Raw genomic sequence first — 23,982 nt, forward strand, 5'->3', positions numbered from 1 at the left:
CTTTGAGTTATCTTTGTAAAGATGGGAAAATAATCACTGTCATGCCAGCTGTTGTGTTGATAACTTGGTGTGATGTGAACGCAATGATGGAGAAACCTAATTAGCCTAATCCAGTTCACACGGTGTGAAACCTTGACCAGTTCATGGTATGAATGTGCCCAGAACATGGTCGAATCTGAATGACATAATACATGGCACGAAGCTGTGAGCCAGGGGAAAATGTAGGGCCTCGTCATTATCAGAAGTGATGGAGTACTTTACAGGATCTAGAGACCCCCAACAAAGGATGCTAAGACGTCGGGTAACTGAAATCACTGCGCGGGTTCATGTATATTTTCTTTAAATTATCCTTCCTAATGTAAACGATTGGAAAACGTATATTTTGAAAGCTACAGAAAATCATAGACCTTTCCCGATATATTCAAATTACAGGCTTAGCTATATGTAGGGACAGACACAAAACGAGGAGAAAGAGAACAGATGGGGAGGTGAGAGCGGGGGCCTTCTGTACCCTGACGGGGAGGAGAGAGAGGGGGCCTTCTGTACCCTGACGGGTGGAGGGAGGGGGCCTCTGTACCCTGACGGGCAGGTGGGAGAGGGGGCCTTCTGTACCCTGACGGGGGGAGGGGGCCCTCTGTACCCTGACGGGGAGTTGAGAGAGGAAATGGTGGGAGAGGGGCCCTCTGTACCCTGACGGGGAGGTGAGAGAGAAAATAGTGGGAGAGGAGGCCCTCTGTACCCCGATGTTTATTAATATATCTTTTTTTAATTAACATTATTTTCTATCTGATGGTTCTTCGTTCGATGCTTAAGTTGACCTGGTTCGATAATTACATGCATCGTACTTTACATGCTACCTTTTCCAACCTTAATTAAATTACAAAAGTGTGGAGAGCTACAGCGATACTGACCACATAAACACGGCATGCACCCCACGAGATTGGAACAAAGAAAGACAACTCAAAGAGAAAAATATAGAAAATTGTAATTGTCTTGTATTTATATTGCACATTCCAAACAGTCATGGGATACCCAAGCGTTGGACGCATTACATTAAGGTGGTGTGTTTAGGTGGATTTTCTATTATTTGACAAAACTCCAAAGTAAATCGGTCATTTAAACATGAAATACAACGATAGAAAGGTTTTTTGAAGGATTTCAATTAAATTGGGTAATGTTTTTCTATTGAATTTTCAAGTAAAGATTTGTAAATAAAATAAAGGTGGTTTCGTAGTAAAACTTTGCGGTAAATATGGATTTTTAGCAATATTAAAACATTTACAAATAGTTTTACAATATTCTATAACAAAATATTTGGGGTGTCCTATGTCCTTAAAACATTTTAGCTCCAATTCTGGAAGAAAAAAAAATTGTTTTGTAAAAATGTGTTATTATGATAGTTTTGCATGTGACTTTAGCCACAATCACTAATAAAATCAAAACCAAATTTAAGATTTTATCAAAATAGAAATTTGAATTGTATTGAATATATAGCATTATACAGAAATAAATTTTTTGTAGGAAAGATGTAATTTTGCTTCCTTCAGAGCTTTTGAATATGTTTTCTAACGCAAGTACTGGTAACATAAGTTTATAAACCTAATTTTTTTTTGTCATTGAAATAATAAATCTCAATTTTACCCCAAAGTTCATCTCAATTTTACAACAAATATTTTGAACACCAAAATGACAGCTAGAATTGCTCCACTGTAAATGTTGGAGCCCCGGAGAGGGGACAGAACAGGGAAATTCACTCCCACACTGCATAACTTGTCTACTCTTGTTCGTTAGTATCATATGGGTATGAAAACAATATGGAACAAGAAATGTTTATAAAACATATGCCCCCCCCCCCCTTCGTGTTGCAAAATTGAAAGTGGTTATACACATGCATCAGTAGTGCAAAAACAAAAAGCATATTGAGTGGACAATCTCTTCCAATGTCCAGAGTGGGTTGACCATGTGACCTCAAAATCAATAGGGGACATCTACTCCTTAGGATGTACCAGTGTACCAAGTTTGATGTCTGTCAAGTAAAAGGTTCTCAAAATAGAGCAGACAGTATCTTCTTATGTCCTGTTTGACCTTTGAACTCAAAGTCAATAAGGGTTATCCACTCTTTTGGATGTACATGTACCAGTGTCAAGCAAAGAGTTCTCAAGATATGGAGCAGACAGTGTATTCCTATGTCCAGTTTGACCTTTTCCCATGTGACCTCAAAATCAATAGGGGTCATCTACTCCTTACAGTGTACCAAGTTTGATGTCTGTTAAATAAAGAGTTCTTAAGATATTGAGCAAACAGTTCCTATGTCCAGAATGGATTGACCCTTGACCTGAAAATCAATAGAGTCCTCTTCTACTCATAACCAACCCACTTATGAAATATCACTATGATCAAGTGAATGGTCAAGATATTGAGTGGACAACATGTGGTATACCGACCGACAGGTGCAAAGCCCATCTTCTTTGAAGCAGGGCATTATTATGGAAGCATTGGGGTTATGCAGAAATTATCTCCAGTTTCCACGGTTTTTATTTCTTCCATGATACTAGCAGCAGAACTGTAGCTATTTCAATCTGGGGAAAATATTAAGATATACCAGAGTATATAATGGTTTATCCAAATATTCTCCCAGAGAGCTAGTTCTGCAGCTACCATGTATAAGCTATTACACATTTACTCCTTAAATTCACATTTAACAAAGGTTAAAAAACTATAGGCCTATGGCTTCCACGTACCTCTACAGTGGCTGGTTTAGGACAGGTGGAAGAGATATTTTTTTTTATAAATTCGTTCCCATGAAATAAAATGTTTCCAGAAAATCAAAATTTGTTCTCACAAATTTTTTAAAATTATGTTTACATTAACTTCCATTAGTCCATTGAGAATACCTTATTTCATGGCAACATATATTTTATTTCATAGGAATGAAATGAATTTCATGGGAACAAATTTTATTTCATGGGAACAATTTTTTTTTCATGGGAATAATTTTTAAACAAGAGATGTTTGTAAAACACATATGCCCCCCATGGTGCAAAATTGAAAAGGGTTATACACACACATCATTTAATTGATAGTAGTATGTATCATCAATTCAAAATACTGAGCAGACACTATTTTCCTATGTCAAGAGTGAATTGACCATGTGACCTAAAAATCAATAGGGGTCATCTACTCCTTATGCTGTACCAGTGTACCAAGTTTGGTGTCAATCAAACAAATAATTCTTAAAATATAGGAGACAATATATTATTATGCCCAGTTCAACTATTGACTTTTGACCTCAAAATCAATAGGAGTCATCTTCTCCTGAATATACACCAGTGTACTAAGTTTGATGTCTGCCAAGCAAAGGGTTCTCAAGATATTGAGCGGACAGTATATTCCGATGTCCAGGTTGACCCTTGACCTTTAAACATGACCTCAAAATCAATAGGGGTCATTTTCTCCTGAAGATGTACCAGTGTACCAAGTTTGATGTCTGTCAAGCAAAGGGTTCTCAAGATATTGAACGGACAGTATATTCCTATGTCCAGTGTGACCCTTGACCATGTGACCTCAAAATCAATAGGGGGTCATCTTCTCCTGAAGACGTATCAGTGTACCAAGTTTGATGTCTGTCAAGAAAAGGGTTCTCAAGATACTGAGCAGACAGTATATTCCTATGCCCAGTTTGACCCTTGACCATATGACCTCAAAATCAATAGGGGTCATTTACTCCTTAGGATGTACCAGTCTGCCAAGTTTGATGTCTTTCAAGCAAAGGGTTCTCAAGATATTGAGCAGACATTATATTCCTTATCCATGTCCAGAGTAGATTGACCCTTGACCTTTTGACCTGAAAAACAACAGGGGTTCTCTTCTACTCATAACCAACCCACATATGAAATATCATTATCATGAAGTGAATGGTTCTCAAGATATTGAGCGGACAACATGTGGTCTACCGACCGACTGGTGCAAACCAATATGCCCCTCTTCTTTGAAGGGGGGCATAAAAATATGTCTCCACCTGTCCACAACCAGCCACCCTACAACTCAGCCTGACTGAATGTGATAAATGAAAAGATGTCATTCTTGGTTTATAATTTATTTTCTGCCTCTATCATTGAGAAGCAAGACATATGTTTGCATAGTTTACAAAAAATGTTTTTCAACAATGACTACTCACATGTAAAAATAGTTCAACTATACTTGTTAAATTCCAGCACAAAATGTTATGAAAACTAGGGTGTAAAAAAATAAAAAAAATTATAATAAATATGGTATCTGTATCGAAGAAGATTTGTTCATTCTATTTATTAAATTTTATTGCTGTTTTCTACATTTTAATAGAAAGTGGTGTATCAATTCTTTCTTTAATTTGGAGGAATTTTACAAGTATCTATTGCTATACAAATGAATTAGAAACACCATAAATATAAATAACAATAAATAAAGAACTATATCACTTACGTAGCTACTTATGTACAATTAATTCTTGTTCATTTACCAACAAACCATTGACTGACTGAAGTTTTATACTGATTTGGTAATATATATCAGCTATATTTTGAAAGCCAATAAAAAAATTCAATAATTTTAATCACATAAAAAAGTTTATAGTTTTACTTATAAAACTCTTTGGATTGTGTACAAGTTTTTTGTTCAAGAAGAAAAAAATTTTTGGAAATGAACAAGATCTATTTCTACATAGGTATAGATTGCTACAGATAGATCTAAATATTATGTAAAGTTAGAAACGATGAAAAGCCTAAAATATTCAGATCTATTTGATATATACTTAATGTTGGGCCACCTATCTCTGTAGTCTCCACATTCCTCACGCAGTATTATTTTAACTGGTAATTCAGTTATGGTGTATAAACCTTCATAATATCACAAAATATTCTCATTCAAATGAAAAACAGTACACACATTGTAGCACTTGCTCTTCTACTCTCTCAAGCAACTGTTTCATGTTAAATCTTTCTTTGCTCCGAATTGTTTTCACCCCATTTATAAAAATTTAGATAAAATGAATCATCATCATTCCTTGTGTGAACAGGGCATGGAAAAACGTATTGGGAAAGTGGACATGTCTAATTACTATCAAATCTGCATGTAGATAGATTCACTGAACTTTTCAGATGATCAACTCTATGTTTATATGAAAACTGTGCATCATTTTTACTTTATAGGAATGCTGACTTGAAAAATGTCTGATCAGATCCATTTAGATTTTTTTTCTTTTGCAGAATATCACTTGGGTCAAGTTAATCTTTCAAAATTAACAATCAAATATTGAGGGTGAAATTTTTTTTATACAAGTAAATGAAAAACAAAATTTCCAAAGCACCAATTTCAAGTAAGACACAGATGGTAGAATGAACCAATCAAAATCATTAAACAACAACCCAATCACATGATGACATGAAAAAGAAGCAATTGGATGTTGATACAAATAAAATAATAATTAACCAATCAAATGAATGTGTCTATCTTATGGACAGAAATGAAAGAAAACGTGCTTTTGTGAAATTCAAAGCAGGAATGTTCACATAAAGATCTCAAAAGAATAAATGCAAGGGTTAGTACACCATTAGCATTGGAACAAAATAAAACCATTTAAAACTAATTAATTCAGGACAAATCACTTCAAAATACAAACTATCTATCTGACTTTGTTTTTGTTTTTTTCTTCTTCTAATGCTATGATTACCTGGCAGTGTACAGAACTGTTCTACGTTGAGAATATGGAGTTACTCCCCCCTTGTGAATTTTTATGATACTAGTACTTGATTCAACCTTTTCAACAAAACAAATGGACGGATTCAAGATAAATTATCCTGAGTATGTGAATCAATCAAGTACTAAAACATCAACAAAAATATTTCATATGGATCATGAAACACAAATAGCATATATGATTTATGGAATTCATTCAACTCTTCTGATTTCATTTCACCTCAGCTGGGGAAGGGATTTGAACTGACAATATTTCATGAGAGCAGTCAGTTTCATTAATTAGATACATCTTCTCACTGATTGGTAATTTTTGACAAATGTGAGGAACCATACTTACAAAATGATTCAATGCACTCAACATTAGCTTTGTTATATACAAAACATCCACCCTCTTACACACATTGTTTTCTCCACCGCTAACAACACATGGCACAACCCAATGGTTATGAAAATAAATAATTATCTACATGTATATATACATTAGATTTAAATAACATGGACTTTCATTTTATCATTCATTTCCTACACGGAGAAAAAAAAATCTGACAACCCTCCAATTCTGCCATTCTGTAAAGAGGGAGGAATCAAACAATTTCCCTAAATGCCTATGACGTTTTCGATTTAAACACTTTTGGAGCCATATAGTCAGTTATGCACAGTGGCTCTCCTTTTCTGATAAATCTTGCTCATAACTTGTACCGTGTCTGTTAACAATGTTTCAAAAATCGTATCTGTCAGTTGCATCTTAACTGCTACTTCATCGTCATCGTAATTCACCCATTCAGGTTCCTCCTCGCGTAATTCCTGAACCAGAATATTATCAACATGATCTTTTTTCTTGCGAACGTTCCACTTATTCCGATCCAGTTTGCGTGAACCGTTCAAACCTAACATGTCAATTACTGCCTCCTGAACAATTGGCGTTAATGCATCTACCTGCCCTGGTGGGGAAGCACCACGGAAATATTTCTGACGGCGTTGTTTGGGCTTACTCCATGGTGGTGGTTCCTCTTTTTGTTCGTCTTTGTATATTTCCTTCATTAATTCACCTGTTAGATCATACAGTAATTTTTTATACACTCTTTGGCTGCTACTCTCAAGTCCTTCATCTTCAGAATTCTCTTGTGACAGTGTGAAATATGCCTCCGGAGGTTCCTGGCCGTTGATTGGTGCCCCATTTGTACGATGTTGGAAGTGAATTTCGACAGCACTCGCCACTATCCTCCTGACCTGGTCACTGGTGTGAGGTACAGCTACCCTCACTTCCTCTGCCAACTTCTGCATCTCCAACTTAGGCTCTGCAAGATACATGCAAATATTTAACATTATTCACACTAGCTTCTTTCTACATGTGTATGAAATTGCATCAAAAAATAAATACCATCTATACAACTTAATTGCAACTGTATATCATGCTCTGTGAGACATTGCTTGAGAGCTCTCCTAAATCACAGCAATATGATTAAATGACAGATATTCTACTTTAATGTTCATGTGCAATACATGTTTTAACACACCACTTCTGAGAACAATCATACCTGGAGTCCCGGGATATGGGGGTGGTGCCTTGTTTGGGGTAAGTCCACTGAACAGCTCCTCCTCCAGTCCACTATCAAACAGGGCATTGATGTCATCATCCAACATCTTGCGCTGCAAAGAGAGCAAATTTTCCCTACACATTTTATATTTGGATATCATTATGATACAGTATTCATCATATTCTTTCACACTATGCCAGAATTAACAATTTGATTGTCTACCTTATGTCACCATTGCAACAAAGCCTACCTGACCAGTGTGTGGAGTGCTGCCTGGCATGGGTGAACTTGGACGGGGAGGGACATTATTTAAGTCTTCCTCATCCTCCTCATCCTCTTCCCTGCTCAGAACCTCCATCAGCTCTTTTGTGGGGGACATAGAAAGATCTATCAAGTCCTGTGTCACCTGCAAATTATTGTTCTGGTTCCTCTTCTTCTTGCTGATTTTTAACATTTTGGTCAGAGCATCATCCAGCAAATTATCCACAACCTTGTTTGACATTTCTATCTTCTTTTGGATGGGCGAGTTCTGTTCATTGTCTGATTCGGGTGGTGACAAGTGTCCATTCACCATGGTCTGACCCTGGTTTTCTTGAGCAACCTCTGGTGTTCTCTTCGGTTTGGGTGCCACAGGAGGTGGAGTTTTCTTGTCTGAGATGTCAGACATCACATCAAACTCATCACTGACCACCTTCTCTAAGATTTGATCTGTGATGAGATCTGTTAGTTTGTTCTGGTCCTCTTTTGTCTCATCGAATTCCCTTACATTCAGGTCAGCTTCACTGATCAGCTTACTCAGGTCCTGCTCTTCAACAATCTCTTGTTCTTCTTCAGACTCATCAGTGATACTGACATGACTTGTACTCCTGGGTGTAGGGGTAGGAGCTGGCATGAGGTCATTCCCAGGCACAAATATACCATGTCCTGGTTTACTACTGAAGTACCTCTGTCCATCCTCCATGCCATCAGTTTTACCTTCTTGGTGATCAAGTTCAACCCCAGCCCAAATTCCAGGAGCAAAATGCACCTTTCCTTTGAACAAGAGCTGACCTCTCCTGCGAATCCTATCACTAGTTGTAACAAGAACACGATCCCCAATATTGAAATCTGCCATAGGATCATCAATCTGGGAAAAATCAGAACTTTCCCTTGGAGAATTGATGGGTGTATCATCTTCCTCTTGAGCCTTGGTTGTGGTTTTAAACACTGGGTATTGTTCTGACTCATCTTCTGTATTCTGAGCTACATCAATGATACTGTCTATTACACTCTCCTCTTTCATTTGCTGCTCTGGTTGATCTGATGGAGCTACGGAAACTTGCTCCGATTCTGAGGCTGATTCAAGATCTGTTGACCGACTGGCATAAGATCTCTCACTCTTTTCACTAGAGGGTCTTGAAACAGTCACACTCGATCGAGGAGAATAAAGTTCGTCCTGGTCATTCTTCAAATCCAATGGTTTCACAAAACTTTCAGATCTCACAGAGTCATCAATATGTTCACTACACACTGCAGAAATTGCCTCAGAGATTTGATCGTTGAATGCTGGCTTACTGTGACTGATTTCAGTGCTTCTAGCACTAATGGGCGGCTTTTCTGAGGGAGGACCTGCAAGGCTAACTGTCTTCTCAAAGTCCAAAGAATAAGAATCCTCCTCTTTATACGTGGGCTGCTTTTCACTGACAGGAGATTTTGGAATTTGAAGATAGCCTGACACACTGCTGTCATCTGCTGCTGTCTCTATTTCCTCAGTCACAGAACTGTCTTCTCTCTTCCTAAAGGATCTGGACCTGGAACTTTCACTCCCTTCAGATATCCTGTCCAAAGGAGCTGGAATGCGACTTGATACTGGTGTCGACTTAGACACAGGAGAACTTGGTTTCGAATCTGGAAAATAACAGAATCTCAATATATTACTCACAGTTTCTCAACCTTTTTGAATAACATTCCATTTTATATTTAAAAAATTGCTGTGCTGATGAGTTCATCATAATTTGATTTCTGTAAGTTACCTTTATCCTCAATGACAGATGGTGAGCTCTGTGTGGACTCGGTGCCACTATCATCAGTGCTGATGACCTTTGGTGAGGTGGCCTCTGGAGACTTTTTGACTGGACTGACTCGTGGCTTCAGAATCTGAGGCTTAACCTTGGCTGGTTCTCGATCAGTTGTGTGATGAATCTCAGTCTTCAGCTGATCAATCTGGTTATCCAAAGCCTAAAATTTATACAAGATAAAGTCATTTCCTGTCACTGGTTTATGTGAAAATATGGATGTCTGTAATAGGTAAAAACACGGGTATTCTTTTTAGGATTTAAAAACCCATACCTCAATTTGCTTTTTCAGAGCTTCCTCCTTATTTTTCAGGATATCTCTCCTTCTCTTCTTTCTCTCTTTCTTCAGCTTATCTGCCTGAATCTTCCTCCGCTTCAGCTCCTCTGTCAAAGCTCGTACCCGCCCCTCAAAGTCACTGAGATCAGATTGGGTCTCTGTGTATGTTGAAACATCTGGGGAGTATCAAAAACAAAATCCAGTTAACATTCATTCCTCAATATTGTGTCTCACTGTTATACTTTAAACCAACTCAATATTGTGTCTCACTGTTATACTGTAAACCAACTCAAATCTTTCTTTATTTTTTAACAGGATCTTTTATTTGCTTATGGAATCCTGTTTACGTTGTGGAGAATCTTCATGATTTAGTCTTATGTGCAGATACTTTTCAAAGAAAACAGGTATGTTTGTTCGGACTTGATTTCACGGTTGAAGAGTGATTATTGTTAGGATTTAATTTTGCGGTTGAAGTGATTATTGTTGGGACTTAATTTCGCAGTTGAAGAGTGATTATTGTTAGGATTTAATTTTGTTGTTGAAGTGATTATTGTTGGGACTTAATTTCGCGGTTGAAGTGATTTTTGCTAGGAGTTGATTTTCCGGATGAAGAGTGATTATTGTGGGAGTTGATTTTCTGGATGAAGAGTGATTTTTGCTAGGAGTTGATTTTCCGGATGAAGAGTGATTATTGCTAGGAGTTGATTTTCCGGTTGAAGAGTTGTCATGATTATTTTAGTTCTGTTCCTCTTCTTTATGGAGGAGGATTTGAATTTCAGAGTAAGTCCGTGTCACAAAAACGATGAAAATTAAGGATTTTACTGTATCTCTGAACATAATATGTTGACAGTGCTATCATTTGACAAGCACAGTTTGATACTGTATATACACTCTCGAACAGTTATATTTTAATCCTGTTTATCTTCTACCATCATATTAACATCTAGCTACGCAACTGTTGATGTTGTCCATTTCCTTTTTAAACATGTGTTACCTTCAGAGCTCGCTATTAACTACCTCACATGATCAAAATATAATTCACAATAAGAGAGTCATTTTCCCCACAAAACATTTCTCTATTATAATTTTACTATTGAAAACAATACATACCTGTGTGGGATATGGACTCCTCTGATTCACTCTCTGAGCTTCTGCCCCTGTTGCCATGTCGACGAGGTTTGAGGTCTCTTCCTGTTAGAGGGAAATTGATTTTTTGTCTGGTGAGCTGATCTAGAGGTGATCTGGGTGATTTCCTGCTCAGTTTGTCTCGACTGGTAGCCATTGTGGACTCATCAACGAATGTGTTGTCTGCATAACTGTCATTCAGAGCAGTGGACTCTACAACTGTTGACTTCCCTCTGTAATTCCAAAATATGCAACGTTAATTACTGAGGCAATTTGCAAAAATTTAATGTTTGTTGTAAAAATAAGTTTTGTCTTTAAAAGCATCCAATACTCTATCAAAAATAAATTCTAGTATCTCACTCCAGTTAAAACTCAAATACTCAAAAGTATTTTCACGCTTAAAGTCTAAAGACATTTCAATAAAACTCAACACAGCTCCTCCCCCATACCTCCTATTGGGGGTCCCTGGAGATTCGTCAAGGCTATACTGCGACAACACCTCCTCGGGGATGGAGCTCTCACTCGCACTTCTCCCCTGATTTGTCTTGTATTTGGCACCTCGCTCTGAGGCGACACGCTTGGTCTCTTCCGGTGAACTTTCTACACTGTTGCCAAACTCTGTCTTAGGACTATCTGTCACAGACTTCTTCAATGAGTCATCCTTGGCAGTGGTGATAACCTCCGATACAAAGCTGTCTTCTTGAATCGAGGAATACGTTTGGGGCTCTAAAAATCACATTTCAAGATTCAATTGTAAATTTTTCTCAAGTTCATTAAACGTTTAGGCAAAGCTGTGCATATTTTAATTTCAATTACTAAAGCTAGCAAACCACAATTATTATCTACAGAATTTTGATCTTGCACATTTATAAAAATAAGATATAAATTTTTGCTGTACACTGGTAGGAACAGTTTTAGTGGAGTAGAGCAAATGTTTCCCTTTCAAAAAGCAATGACTGTTGTTTGTACACAAAATTTATAGTATACATGTAGATAGAAATTAATAGTTCTTGTTTTGTTTGAAATGTAACATTTTTTTGATTAAGTTGGTGTGTTGTTTATAGTCCTGCAAAAGAATTTCTTTGATATAGAAATGAAATATTTGCCGTTCAATTGATCAAATCCATTAGATGTGGTTATATATGGAAATTCAAACAGTTTTTAAAACATTTTAAATTTCATTCAATTTTTGAAATTTTCTCTTCAATCATTTGTTTGGAACCAAAGATAAACATCACAAATTAAAAAAATATATTAAAATTTCTTCAATTTTTTCATATTTTCTGTTCCATCTAACTTTAAGAATCAGACATACCAATCTCCAATGTTATCAAAGAAACGCAGTATTAAGTCTTCCCCGGAAGACATGTGTCGCCTGCTAGTTCATTCTATATGTAATATATCACGTATAATGTTGAAAAAGTAAATTATTGAAATGGTTTTTGTCACTAAACAGGAAGTTGATAAGCGACAGATTCGAAAATGTCTTACACAATACAGTTGGCCACACTGATGCTCTGTGCCAAATATCAGGGAGTTGCCCCATGTGGTTCTTGAGAAAACTGTGACAGAAATTTTTTTGCTGTAAAAAATTCTAAGTCCCGGCAAACAGGAAGTTGATAAGCGACAGATTCGAAAATGTCTTACACAATACAGTTGGCCACAGTGATGATCTGTGCCAAATATCAGGAAGTTGCCCCATGTGGTTCTTGAGGAAACTGTGACAGAATTTTTTTTGCTGTAAAAAATTCTAAGTCCCGGCAAACAGGAAGTTGATAAGCGACAGATTCGAAAATGTCTTACACAATACAGTTGGCCACACTGATGCTCTGTGCCAAATATCAGGGAGTTGCCCCATGTGGTTCTTGAGAAAACTGTGACAGAAATTTTTTTGCTGTAAAAAATTCTAAGTCCCGGCAAACAGGAAGTTGATAAGCGACAGATTCGAAAATGTCTTACACAATACAGTTGGCCACAGTGATGCTCTGTGCCAAATATCAGGGAGTTGCCCCATGTGGTTCTTGAGAAAACTGTGACAGAAATTTTTTGTGACGACGCCGATGCCAGACGACGACGGATAGTGATCCCTGTATGTCGCCACTGCGTAACGCAGGCGACACAATGATAAGATGTGGTTACAGTGGATATCCCAAAAATTTAAAGATTGGAATTTATTTTTTTTTCAATTTCAACAGATGTTTGAAAATTTCATAAGTCATAGATAAATCAGAGATCAGAGACACTGCAATAAAACAGTAAGAAGCACATGGTGAGGGAATGACTTGCTACGTTTTACTTGTAATTCGACTTTGAGATCATTGTACAAGGGTCATTTAAAGGTCACAATGGTAAATGGCACATCTTAATATGGTAACGTATATACATGTCAAATACCAAAATTCCAAAAGAAGTAGTAATATACAAGAGAGAAGAATAAGGAGGAGAAGAAATCGGACTAAAATAGTATAGCATAATTACACATTTTTCGTGCTCTCGGTTAACGAGTAGAAGCTTCATACTGACCCTTTTTGTCCTTCCTCGTTGCAGTCTTGGGCTTTTCTTTTTGCACTGTCTCTGGGGTGTTGGCCTTGGCATCCTTTTTGTTGTCACCATCCCAAATCTTCAGGGCTGTTTGCTCCATTTTGTATATCTTTTCTTCCTCCTCATCCAGCCTCTTCTTCCACTTCAGCAGGTCTTCCACATTCCTCCTTCTATCGTGGAGTCTCTGCTCACGAACTGTCAAGTACCTGGAAAACAAAACGCAATAATTACATTCCCATTGTTTATGCCTTTGATATTTTTACAAATTATAGTAGTAGCCATTTCCTCATGAATGTGCTGCAGTTGTAAACAATGCACATTTGAATATGATAAATGTAGTACAGCTATTTTAAAAGCTGGGAATTCCAAGAGAAATGAAAATAGAATGTAAATATAAGAAATAAATTTCATTTTTGAAAATACACGAGTGTGAACTGAAATGCTTCACGCCAGCATACTTTTCATGAAGTGTTAACATGCTTCATGATGTACATGTTGGCATGAAGCATCGCAGTTCATACCCTAATCTGCATTTGCAAGCACCTGAATGATACATTCCTTATCACTTCCATTTTACACCTGTAGAATACACCTGTACCAGTAATTATGATGCCATAACTCACTTTTCATCCAGATGTATCTTCTTCATTTTCTCCATAGTCTTGTTGTCAGTTTTGCCTTTCTTGTTGGTATTTTTTGGTTCTGTGTAGATCTCGGAATCAGACTTGTAATCTGTGAGAAAATAAACATAACCATTCCCTCAATACACTAAAAAGGTGATAACTGATACAAAAATAAAATTCAGTGTCAGCCTGATACACATCAATTACATACATACATGTACTGCATGCAACTGAGGGCAATATTTGAAATTATCAATGAGAAAACCAATGTTGATAACTTCTCTACTTTAGTCAGCAATGCTTTTCTTCAGGGTGACAATTTCCAGTTTTAACTTTAATTACATGCAATTTTCATTTTGTTCACACACAATTTCAAATGAGATATCATATCCCTCCATCATAAGGATGATCACTACTGACAGCTATATGAAATCGATATGTCCCTCCATCATAAGGATGATCACTACTGACAGTTACATCAAATCGATATGTCCCTCCATCATAAGGATGATCACTACTGACAGTTACATCCAATCGATATGTCCCTCCATCATAAGGATGATCACTACTGACAGTTACATCAAATCGATATGTCCCTCCATCATAAGGACGATCACTACTGATAGTTACATCAAATCGATATGTCCCTCCATCATAAGGACGATCACTACTGACAGTTATATCAAATCGATATGTCCCTCCATCATAAGGACAATCACTACTGACAGTTACATCCAATCGATATGTCCCTCCATCATAAGGATGATCACTACTGATAGTTACATCAAATCGATATGTCCCTCCATCATAAGGATGATCACTACTGACAGTTACATCCAATCGATATGTCCCTCCATCATAAGGATGATCACTACTGACAGTTATATCAAATCGATATGTCCCTCCATCATAAGGACGATCACTACTGACAGTTATATCAAATCGATATGTCCCTCCATCATAAGGACGATCAAATTGAGAACCACATTAAATACAAACAGCATAAGCATTTTATAATTGCAGTCAATTTCAATATTTTTTTGTCTCTGTTACCGGTATTGGTACTATCCACATCTCCTAAACCTTGTCTAATCTGAAGTTTTTTGTTTGGATCAATTAATTTTGTTTGTTGTCTTCTAAATGAACATTTCACAAATCTCAATTTCAGAAACAACAAACAGAAAGCTACATTAGTGAATACAAATTCAGATGGAAACAGAATGTTCTCATTATTGACCAGCCATATTTGAACAACCTCACACTGACAGTAAAACAATATGATGTACCTTTCTTTGGGTGTCTTTCTACTCCAGCATCAGAGTGATCATCGAACTAGAATAGAAAAGGAATTAAACAAAAATCAGACAGATATCTTGAATTATCAATGGAAAATTTAATCGTCAAACTACAGATAATGTTTATATAATTTTCCCACTTTTAAAACCCTGATGACTGCCCCCTATACTTAAAGCACTAACCTTGATTTTCCCGCTTTTAAAACCCTGATGATTGCCCCCTATACTTACAGCACTAACCTCGATTTTCCCGCTTTTAAAACCCTGATGACTGCCCCCTATGCTTAGAGCACTGACCTCGATTTTCCTGCTTTTAAAACCCTGATGATTGCCCCCTATACTTACAGCACTAACCTCGATTTTCCCGCTTTTAAAACCCTGATGGCTGCCCAGTACACTTATAGCAATGACCTTGATTTTCCTGCTTTTGCTGCCCCCCTATACTTACAGCGCTGACCTCGTCCTCCGTGTGGACTTCTGACGGCCTGCCCAGTCTACCCCCTAGTTTGTTTTTGGTCTGAAATAATTGATGACATTTAAACTAAAGATCATCTGAGAGGTATGTGTTTTTAAGCATCAAAACAAATTGAAGAATTGAAGTCTGTCTGACCTTTTGAGTCTGGTTACGTAGGCGACTAATTTCTTCATGTTGTTGAAGAATCATCTGTCTCTCTCGTGATGCTGCCTTATTCTGTTCCTGCAGTCGTTTTATCTCCGCCTACAAAAATATTGGGCATTAAAAAAAAACTAACCTCCCTTATCAATAAATTATGTACAACTAACTATTATAAAAATTCCATTTTTCTCTATATTTTCTTTACATCGCAGAATCTGAGCATTTTAAGACTAAATTATAAGTCATCTTCCTATACTTGGTGTTGCAGTACATTATGTCTACTTTCTATCTTGAAGAACAGCATACAATATCTATCACTGACAGCTGTAAAATGTCTATCACTGACACTGGCAGTACAATGTCAATCACTGACAGTACAATGTCTATCACTGACAGCTGTACAATGTCTATCACTGACACTGGCAGTACAATGTCAATCACTGACAGTACAATGTCTATCACTGACATCTGTACAATGTCTATCACTGACACTGGCAGTACAATGTCAATCACTGACAGTACAATGTCTATCACTGACAGCTGTACAATGTCTATCACTGACAGTACAATGTCTATCACTGACAGTACATTGCCTATCACTGACAGCTGTACAATGCCTATCACTGACAGTTGTACAATGTATATCACTGACAGTTGTACAATGTATATCACTGACAGTACAATGTCTATCACTGACAGTACATTGCCTATCACTGACAGCTGTACAATGCCTATCACTGACAGTTGTACAATGTCTATCACTGACAGTACAATGTCTATCACTGACAGTACATTGCCTATCACTGACAGTACATTTCCTATCAGTGACAGTTGTACAATGTGTATTACTGACAGCTAGCTGTATAATGTCTATCACTGACAGCTGTACAATGCCTATCACTGACAGCAGTACAATGCCTATCACTGACAGTTGTACAATGTATATCACTGACAGTTGTACTGTGTCAATCACTGCCAACTGTACAATGTCTATCACTGACAGTACAATGTCTATCACTGACAGTACATTGCCTATCACTGACAGTACATTTCCTATCAGTGACAGTTGTACAATGTGTATTACTGACAGCTAGCTGTATAATGTCTATCACTGACAGCTGTACAATGCCTATCACTGACAGCAGTACAATGCCTATCACTGACAGTTGTACAATGTATATCACTGACAGTTGTACTGTGTCAATCACTGCCAACTGTACAATGTCTATCACTGACAGTACAATGTCTATCACTGACAGTACAATGTCTATCCTTGACAGCATACAATGTCAATCACTGACAGCTGTACAATGTCTATCCCTGGAGACTTAATGATTATCCACCTGTTGTTCCTGGAGCCTCATTTTGAGTCCTCGTTGTCGTTTGATGATTTGTGGGTAAGTGTCATCAGCCCCCTTGTTTCTGATTCGTTGTTTTTGTTGTTCGAGCCAGGACAACTCAGCTTTCGTCTTCTCCATCAAAGCTTTTTCACGAAGTTGGAGTAAAGAAGCCTGAATTGTCATAATTCAAGAAATTATTTAAAATGTGCATGTAACTATATCATTAACTACAATTTTTCAATTAAAACACAGCCAATCTTTAAAATACAAATGCTTTAACAATCTCAGCAGATGTCAGATGCACAAATCTACAGAATTTAGCAAAAGAAATTTCAAAGTCTTTTTGGTTGTAACCAATGTTGTCCCCCCCCCCCCCCCCCCCCCCCCCCCCCCCCCCCCATAAAAGCATAACTCAATATATACAAAAAGAAGCAGATCACATTGTCTTCTGACAGAACTGTAGTAAAAGAAATTTCAAAGTCTTTCTGCTTTAAACTAATGTTGTTTTCATAAAAGCATAACTCAATAGATACAAAAAAAGAGAGTTGATAACGCTGTTCTCAGAACTGACCTGATGCTGGGCCCGCAACTCCTCCTCCTTCATAAACTGCTTTACCATCTCCTCCGTGAACTTATTGAAGGAATCCTCGCCAATGAATGACCCCAGATCATCCATGGAGTACCGTGGAGTTGCTGGAGCTAAATTAGTAAAAAGTCTGAGGATTAGATGTATCGACAAAAACAAAAGATTTGTTTTTCACAACAGATTTCATAGTTTAAGTGTTAGATATACATGTATTGATGATTTCAAAACAATTTTCATCCATAATAAACTAAAATTGTCTTTACTTTCACTCATATGGAGATGTCACCATTACCGGTGAAGGGCTGCAAAATTTAGGTCAGACTCTATGCTCGGCGCTTACGGCCTACAAGTTTCTTTGAAAAGGAAATCATAATGTACAATACATGTTTCTTTAATACAGAAATCATACTGTAGAGTAATTGATTTTTATGGAGCCAAATATTCATAGATTGCTAAAAAATATTATTTTCCTTTCTTCTTGATTTCATGGTTGCAGGGCTGTTTAGTTTCTTTCATTCATGGGGTTTTAGATTTGTGGCAATTACTGTACATCAGGTTTTTTCTGCTTGTATCCAATTTCCTCTCTGTTCGCAAACATTTTCAAATCACGGAAAATCAGCGTAACTTACACGATTGATTTTCTGTCTTTGTAAGAACACGGATAAATATAGAGTATAAGATGAACTGTGTTTAGCGAGCAGTGTTCATTGGTATGTTAAAATCTTATTGATTATTTAATACCTATTAAGAAGTTAATTAAATGTGTAATTTTCCTTGCATTATCAATGCATAATTATACTCGAGATTTAAACACACTTACCGTTGTATGATTTCTTTTACATTGAAGTAAAAATAAATCCCCAGTAACATTCTTCATCTGGTTCAAAATTGGTTATATTGAACTTTGGATACATGAACAACTCAGGTCGGGCTCCTGAATTTCAATATATCCAGAGTCGACTCTACATGTATGTGCTGCTATAAAAACTCTAACACAAACTAAATCTACTTTTGTTACGAAATTATAATCTCTGAGTAATTAGATATTTACCTGCAACACTTCCCTCATCAGAAGTGACAGATACATTGTCCAGCTGTTTTTTGGCACGTTTGCGGTGACTCTCTGATGGCAGAATTGACCTGAAGCTGCGTTCCATCTCGTCTTCAGTCATCGTCTCGTCCAGTGTGTAATCCTCTAGCTCCTCGCTAATGCTATCTTCCTTCAGACTGTCATCTTTACCCTCGGCCTTACTGAGGGATGGGATTGATGACTCGCTGTCCACCTCTCTCTGGGTGTCACTAGCTGTCTTCACACCCTCGACAGAACTACAAAACACAACACCATACACATGAACATTTTAAAAACAAGGAAATCAGTCTTCTATTCTTTAGTTCTAGGTGTATCAGATTTCAACATCAGGTCCTATATACAGACCTTTGACTTCTTGTTGATGTGTCCGATACAGTGTGAGTTGTAGGCTGAGTATAGGAATGAGTTGCTGAGCGAGTAGACTCAGGAGGATGAGAAAGACTCTGTAAAAACAAGAGCATTTCTCACCATTATATATTTACATAAATAGATTTTTCCTTAACAACTCTGTTGTAGAGTTCACGTCTTGTGTAAAGCAAACTGGCAGTACTTCACAGCACACACTTCATATAGCATGGTTGTAAATACAAATATAATAGATCTAAACACATTTTACAGTCAGTTCAGTTAGTGTTGATGTAAACATAAACAATCAAATGTGCTTTTCTTGTCATTATTATGTCAGATGACGGGTAAAATTTGCATGAGCCCCTTATGTACACCATTTAATTTTCCTACAACGCTGGCAACTGCCATAACCCCCATGTCTGGTTTTCAGATCTTTATTCTTTCACAGAAAACTATCATTTTCCTTAAATTTGATATTAACATTGTAAATATTTTCAATGCATGACATGTTTGTAATGAATTAAATCAAAATAACTTGCTTAACTTTACAAGCTGAAGTTCACTACTCTAAATATGTAAAGACAAGAACACATTTGCTTTTCTTTATGATTCTGAACCAACCCTTGATCTGATCTTTGACTGAAGCTGTACACGTCATTTTTGACCCATTCCGTATACCTGTTTACTGGTTTTCCTCGGCCTTATGTTATCACTGCTATCCAATGGCTGAGCATTGCTCTGTCGATTGCCGAGCCTTGACAGAATTTCCTCTGCCCCTTGAGAGGCTGCAGTGCCACGAAGTCTAGCGGTCTGTAATTCTGACATGGCTTCCATGGCCTCTAGTTGGGCCTTGTTTTCTAGCAACTTCATGTCTTTTTCATGAGCCTGTTGTCTAGCCTATTTGGACACATCATTACACATATAAAAAATAGCAAACTACAATTCTATATACTAGCTCTGATCACTATGAAATATTGCTGACAGATTAGTATTACAGTACATCTGAAAATTTGAAAAAGAATCTATAAAACTAGAAAAGGTATATGAACTGGTATTTTGTCATTAAAGTAGCAATAGTCACATTTCATACACACATCTATATGCATATCAAAACCCAGTACTCAGAAAAGCTGTGTACGGCTCTTACTTTGAGCATCTGAGCTAGCGACACGCTCTCCTGCTGAGCCATGGACACAGCCCGAGTCCTCTCCATGCCGGTCAGTTGTCTCATGGACTCCTCCATACTCTCCAGCTGATTCAGCTCCAGGTAAAACTTGCGCTCCAGCGCATTGGGTGACATCCGTGGAGGGGAACTCCGGGATACAGACTCTTCCCCAGGGGGAGAAACTCTGCCAAGGGAAACACTAATGCTCTGCAGAAAAAAAAATTACAAGTAATTATAGAAGTTCAGCCTACATCAATATCGACAAAAATTACAACTAATTATAGAAGTAAGTTCAGCCTACATCAATATCGACAAAAATTACAAGTAATTATAGAAGTTCAGCCTACATCAATATCAACAAAAAATTACCAGTAATTATAGAAGTCAGTTCAGCCTACATCAATATCGACAAAAATTACCAGTAATTATGGATGTAAGTTCAGCCTACATCAATATCGACAAAAAATTACAAGTAATTATAGAAGTAAGTTCAGCCTACATCAATATCGACAAAAGTTGATTTGGTCAGATGATATGATTAAAACTTTTCTATGTGTTTAGTTTAAGTAATCATTGATTCATACATATAAAGAAAAGACTGCAAAATTATCTTTGCAGTAAATGAAAGGAGTGAATTCACGGATAGTTAAGGAAGTATGCTACACCAGAGAAATTTTATATGGATGAAAAGTGGAGGATATGTACAATAATATTTTGAAATTAAAAACGTTTAAATTTACTTCATTTAGTCAAAAAATGCAGTTTTAGTTGAAAGCAATCTGAGAAAAATTCAAAACCCTAGCTGGACTCGAACACGCGATCTACAGTTCAGCAGTCGACATGCTAACCTACTGAACTACTCAGCTAGGCAAGAATTATTTCATTGAATAGACAAATATTGCTGATATTTATATTTTCATCCATGTTTTAAAAGAAAGTCAGCCATTATGACGATGTAGAGTACCTCCTTAATTGCTATCAACACATCAGATCTCGGATGCCTGGTGAATACGCTTGGCTGAATCAGGGTGTGAGCTATTGTCTTTTTTTTGATTAACAAGCAATATTTTTTTCTTTTATCTTAGTCCTGGTAAATTTCAAGGGAGATGGCTTAAAATTGGGTCTTTAAATGAAATAGATCTCACAGTTTAGATGTGCCAGTACTCACCTCCTCTTCCACAGACAAGTTTCCATCGGGAACCACACTGGTCTGTTTACTGCTGCGTGGTCGGTACCCTGACTTCATGGAAGATTTTTCTGACACAAGCTTACTGACTTTTCCTGAGTGTTTCTCTTCATCACTGAAATGTATTGAAGCATTGTAAATACACAGTACCAGTATCGGAATGAGGGAAAATTTCAATCAACATTGTAAAAGTGGTCAAAAAGTTTTTAAAATAATTCACCTCTGATGAATTTTAACATAAGCAAAATTAATCGATGATTTCACACAGAGTAGTCTGCCTTGGAAAGTGATCTGAAAGATTTGATTAAATTTGAGCCTTTAATGATCGAAAGCTGAATAACTGCCTGATTACCTTTCGAAAGACTGCGAGTAGGATTCTCCCTCAATCGTGTCCTCATCACTGTCGTGCGATTCCCCTGCTGACACACCGTAACTGGAGACTTTAGAGAGTGTGGCATCACTCCTACACACAAAATAAGACGATCAGTACTAGGTCTCAGATTGTTAGCCGACTGACAGAGTTCTCAGTACCAGGTCTCAGATTGTTAGCCGACTGACAGATTTCTCAGTACCAGGTCTATGATTGTTAGCCGACTGACAGATTTCTCAGTACCAGGTCTCAGATTGTTAGTCGACTGACAGAGTTCTCAGTACCAGGTTTCAGATTGTTAGCCGACTGACAGAGTTCTCAGTACCAGGCTCCGGGATCATGAAACTGTCTTAAACTTTAAGATTGTCTTAAATCAATAAAGTTGCACTTAAATCTTAAGACTGGTCTTAAAGTCGATCACAAAAAAATCACTTAGGCTTAAGATTGGTATTTTGTCTTAAATTTTAAGACTGCCTTGGAGCTGTCTTAACTTTCTAAGACTATCGCTAAGTTCGTTCAAAATGGCCGCGCTGGTTGCATTTTTGAGGCGAGTAAGAGAAAATTAACGTGATGTCTGTCGTTGAAGATGTCTGTCCCTACCATGAAGCGGACAAATCATTTATTTAAGAAACAATAGACTGTCGGTAGATCGAAAACAGGATCTTGACGTTGAAAATCATATAATGGAAAAAAAAATTGTTTTTCTTTAAGCAGAGTATTGCCATTACAGGAAAAGAAGTCAAATCCATGTAATCGAAAAGTAACACCACTAGCCCAGAAAAATTGAGAGCGGGCATTTTCAAATGTATAGGCATAAATATGACTTCTTATGTGATCAAAATATCGCAGGATTGATCGCCCGATTGTCCGTTTAACTGCCTGATTGTAGTTTGTAAAGTAGATGTAAATGTGAAAGTAGCACATACACATACGACCGTTTCACTAAAAAGTTACGACTACAAAAGTACATGTATTTACCTGACTGAGTTTGTTGACAATGTGGAAAAAGAAAACAATCATTACTTGCAGTCTGCATTTGCACACGAATAATGTGCAGTCCGAGCCCAAATTTGAAATTAATTAGAGTTATCCTTCTTTGCTACATGTACTCACACAGTCGACAAAATAAATAAAGGCATTGAATTTAATAAAATTATCGCTTCAATCGCTCTTACATTTCCACTTTCATTCATTACTACTTTTAGAAAGAGGGAGGCGACAGGGTCAATACATCAAAATTTGTATGCACATGTATGTAAAAATGAAAATAAGTTTCTTTTTAATAAAGGGGGGGGGGTGGGGGGGGGGGGGGGGGTACATGTATGTGCCTGCGTCAGCATTAGTGATCATAAACTAGACGTTTTAGACACTGACTATGTTGTTTAAGTCATTTATTTTTTTTATCTTTTTGTTATCTCTACGCAAAAGAGTTCCTTGTTGCTATAGCAATTTAAGATTCTAGACTTAGACTTAAGTTAAGACAATCTTAGTTAAGATTTGCTTAAGTTCGTTTTGTGATCCATTTAAGTCAGCAATCTTAGGTAAGTTCAAATCTTAATTTAAAGTCAAAATTTTGACTTAACTTTAAGACAGTTTCATGATCCCGGAGCCAGGTTTCAGATTGTTAGCCGACTGACAGAGTTCTCAGTACCAGGTCTCAGATTGTTAGCCGACTGACAGAGTTCTCAGTACCAGGTCTCAGATTGTTAGCCGACTGACAAACTTCTCAATAATTCCAACCAAAACTTATTTATATCTTGGCTCAATGTACTGAGTTTATAGTGTGAAATTTCACAAAAAAGCGCTTAATTACACAAAGTCAAACTTCCATTGCAATATAGATGTGTTAATCTCAAGTGTTAGCAACAAATACAAAATCTTTAGTTTTACGAAAATGTAAAATAGGCTTCTAACACTCAGATGGACATTTTACATCTTTAATCAGAAATGGCCAGATCCATTCTTGCATACACAGGCAAATGTGTCTCACGTGAATTTCACGTGAAATGCTGTTCACGTGAAATTCACATGAACCTTTCACGTGAAATTCACGTAAATTTCATGTGAATTTCACGTGAAAAGTGATTCACGTGAA

The 23,982-nt window shown here is 37.1% G+C and overlaps 1 protein-coding gene across 1 annotated transcript in view; it reads right to left on the minus strand.

The window, feature by feature from the left end:
* Window positions 1-4,080: 4,080 nt before the first annotated feature.
* LOC125679008 (centrosome-associated protein 350-like) overlaps window positions 4,081-23,982 on the minus strand; it is a 91,335-nt gene continuing 71,433 nt past the window's right edge. The window contains exons 21-40 of the mRNA XM_056153366.1: window positions 21,870-21,980; window positions 21,500-21,632; window positions 20,314-20,538; window positions 19,845-20,063; window positions 19,164-19,261; window positions 18,780-19,054; window positions 17,714-17,841; window positions 17,146-17,313; window positions 15,797-15,904; window positions 15,635-15,703; window positions 15,178-15,223; window positions 13,892-14,000; window positions 13,251-13,474; window positions 11,177-11,453; window positions 10,713-10,960; window positions 9,600-9,778; window positions 9,284-9,488; window positions 7,522-9,158; window positions 7,272-7,383; window positions 4,081-7,031 (exon numbers count right to left, since the gene is read on the minus strand). Of these exons, the coding sequence (XP_056009341.1) occupies window positions 6,379-7,031; window positions 7,272-7,383; window positions 7,522-9,158; window positions 9,284-9,488; window positions 9,600-9,778; window positions 10,713-10,960; window positions 11,177-11,453; window positions 13,251-13,474; window positions 13,892-14,000; window positions 15,178-15,223; window positions 15,635-15,703; window positions 15,797-15,904; window positions 17,146-17,313; window positions 17,714-17,841; window positions 18,780-19,054; window positions 19,164-19,261; window positions 19,845-20,063; window positions 20,314-20,538; window positions 21,500-21,632; window positions 21,870-21,980 (5,224 nt within the window). The 3' untranslated portion in view covers window positions 4,081-6,378. The remainder of the gene's footprint in view (window positions 7,032-7,271; window positions 7,384-7,521; window positions 9,159-9,283; window positions 9,489-9,599; window positions 9,779-10,712; window positions 10,961-11,176; window positions 11,454-13,250; window positions 13,475-13,891; window positions 14,001-15,177; window positions 15,224-15,634; window positions 15,704-15,796; window positions 15,905-17,145; window positions 17,314-17,713; window positions 17,842-18,779; window positions 19,055-19,163; window positions 19,262-19,844; window positions 20,064-20,313; window positions 20,539-21,499; window positions 21,633-21,869; window positions 21,981-23,982) is intronic.

This window comes from Ostrea edulis, chromosome 2 (genome assembly GCF_947568905.1).
Source record: "Ostrea edulis chromosome 2, xbOstEdul1.1, whole genome shotgun sequence".
Lineage (NCBI taxonomy): Eukaryota > Metazoa > Mollusca > Bivalvia > Ostreida > Ostreidae > Ostrea > Ostrea edulis.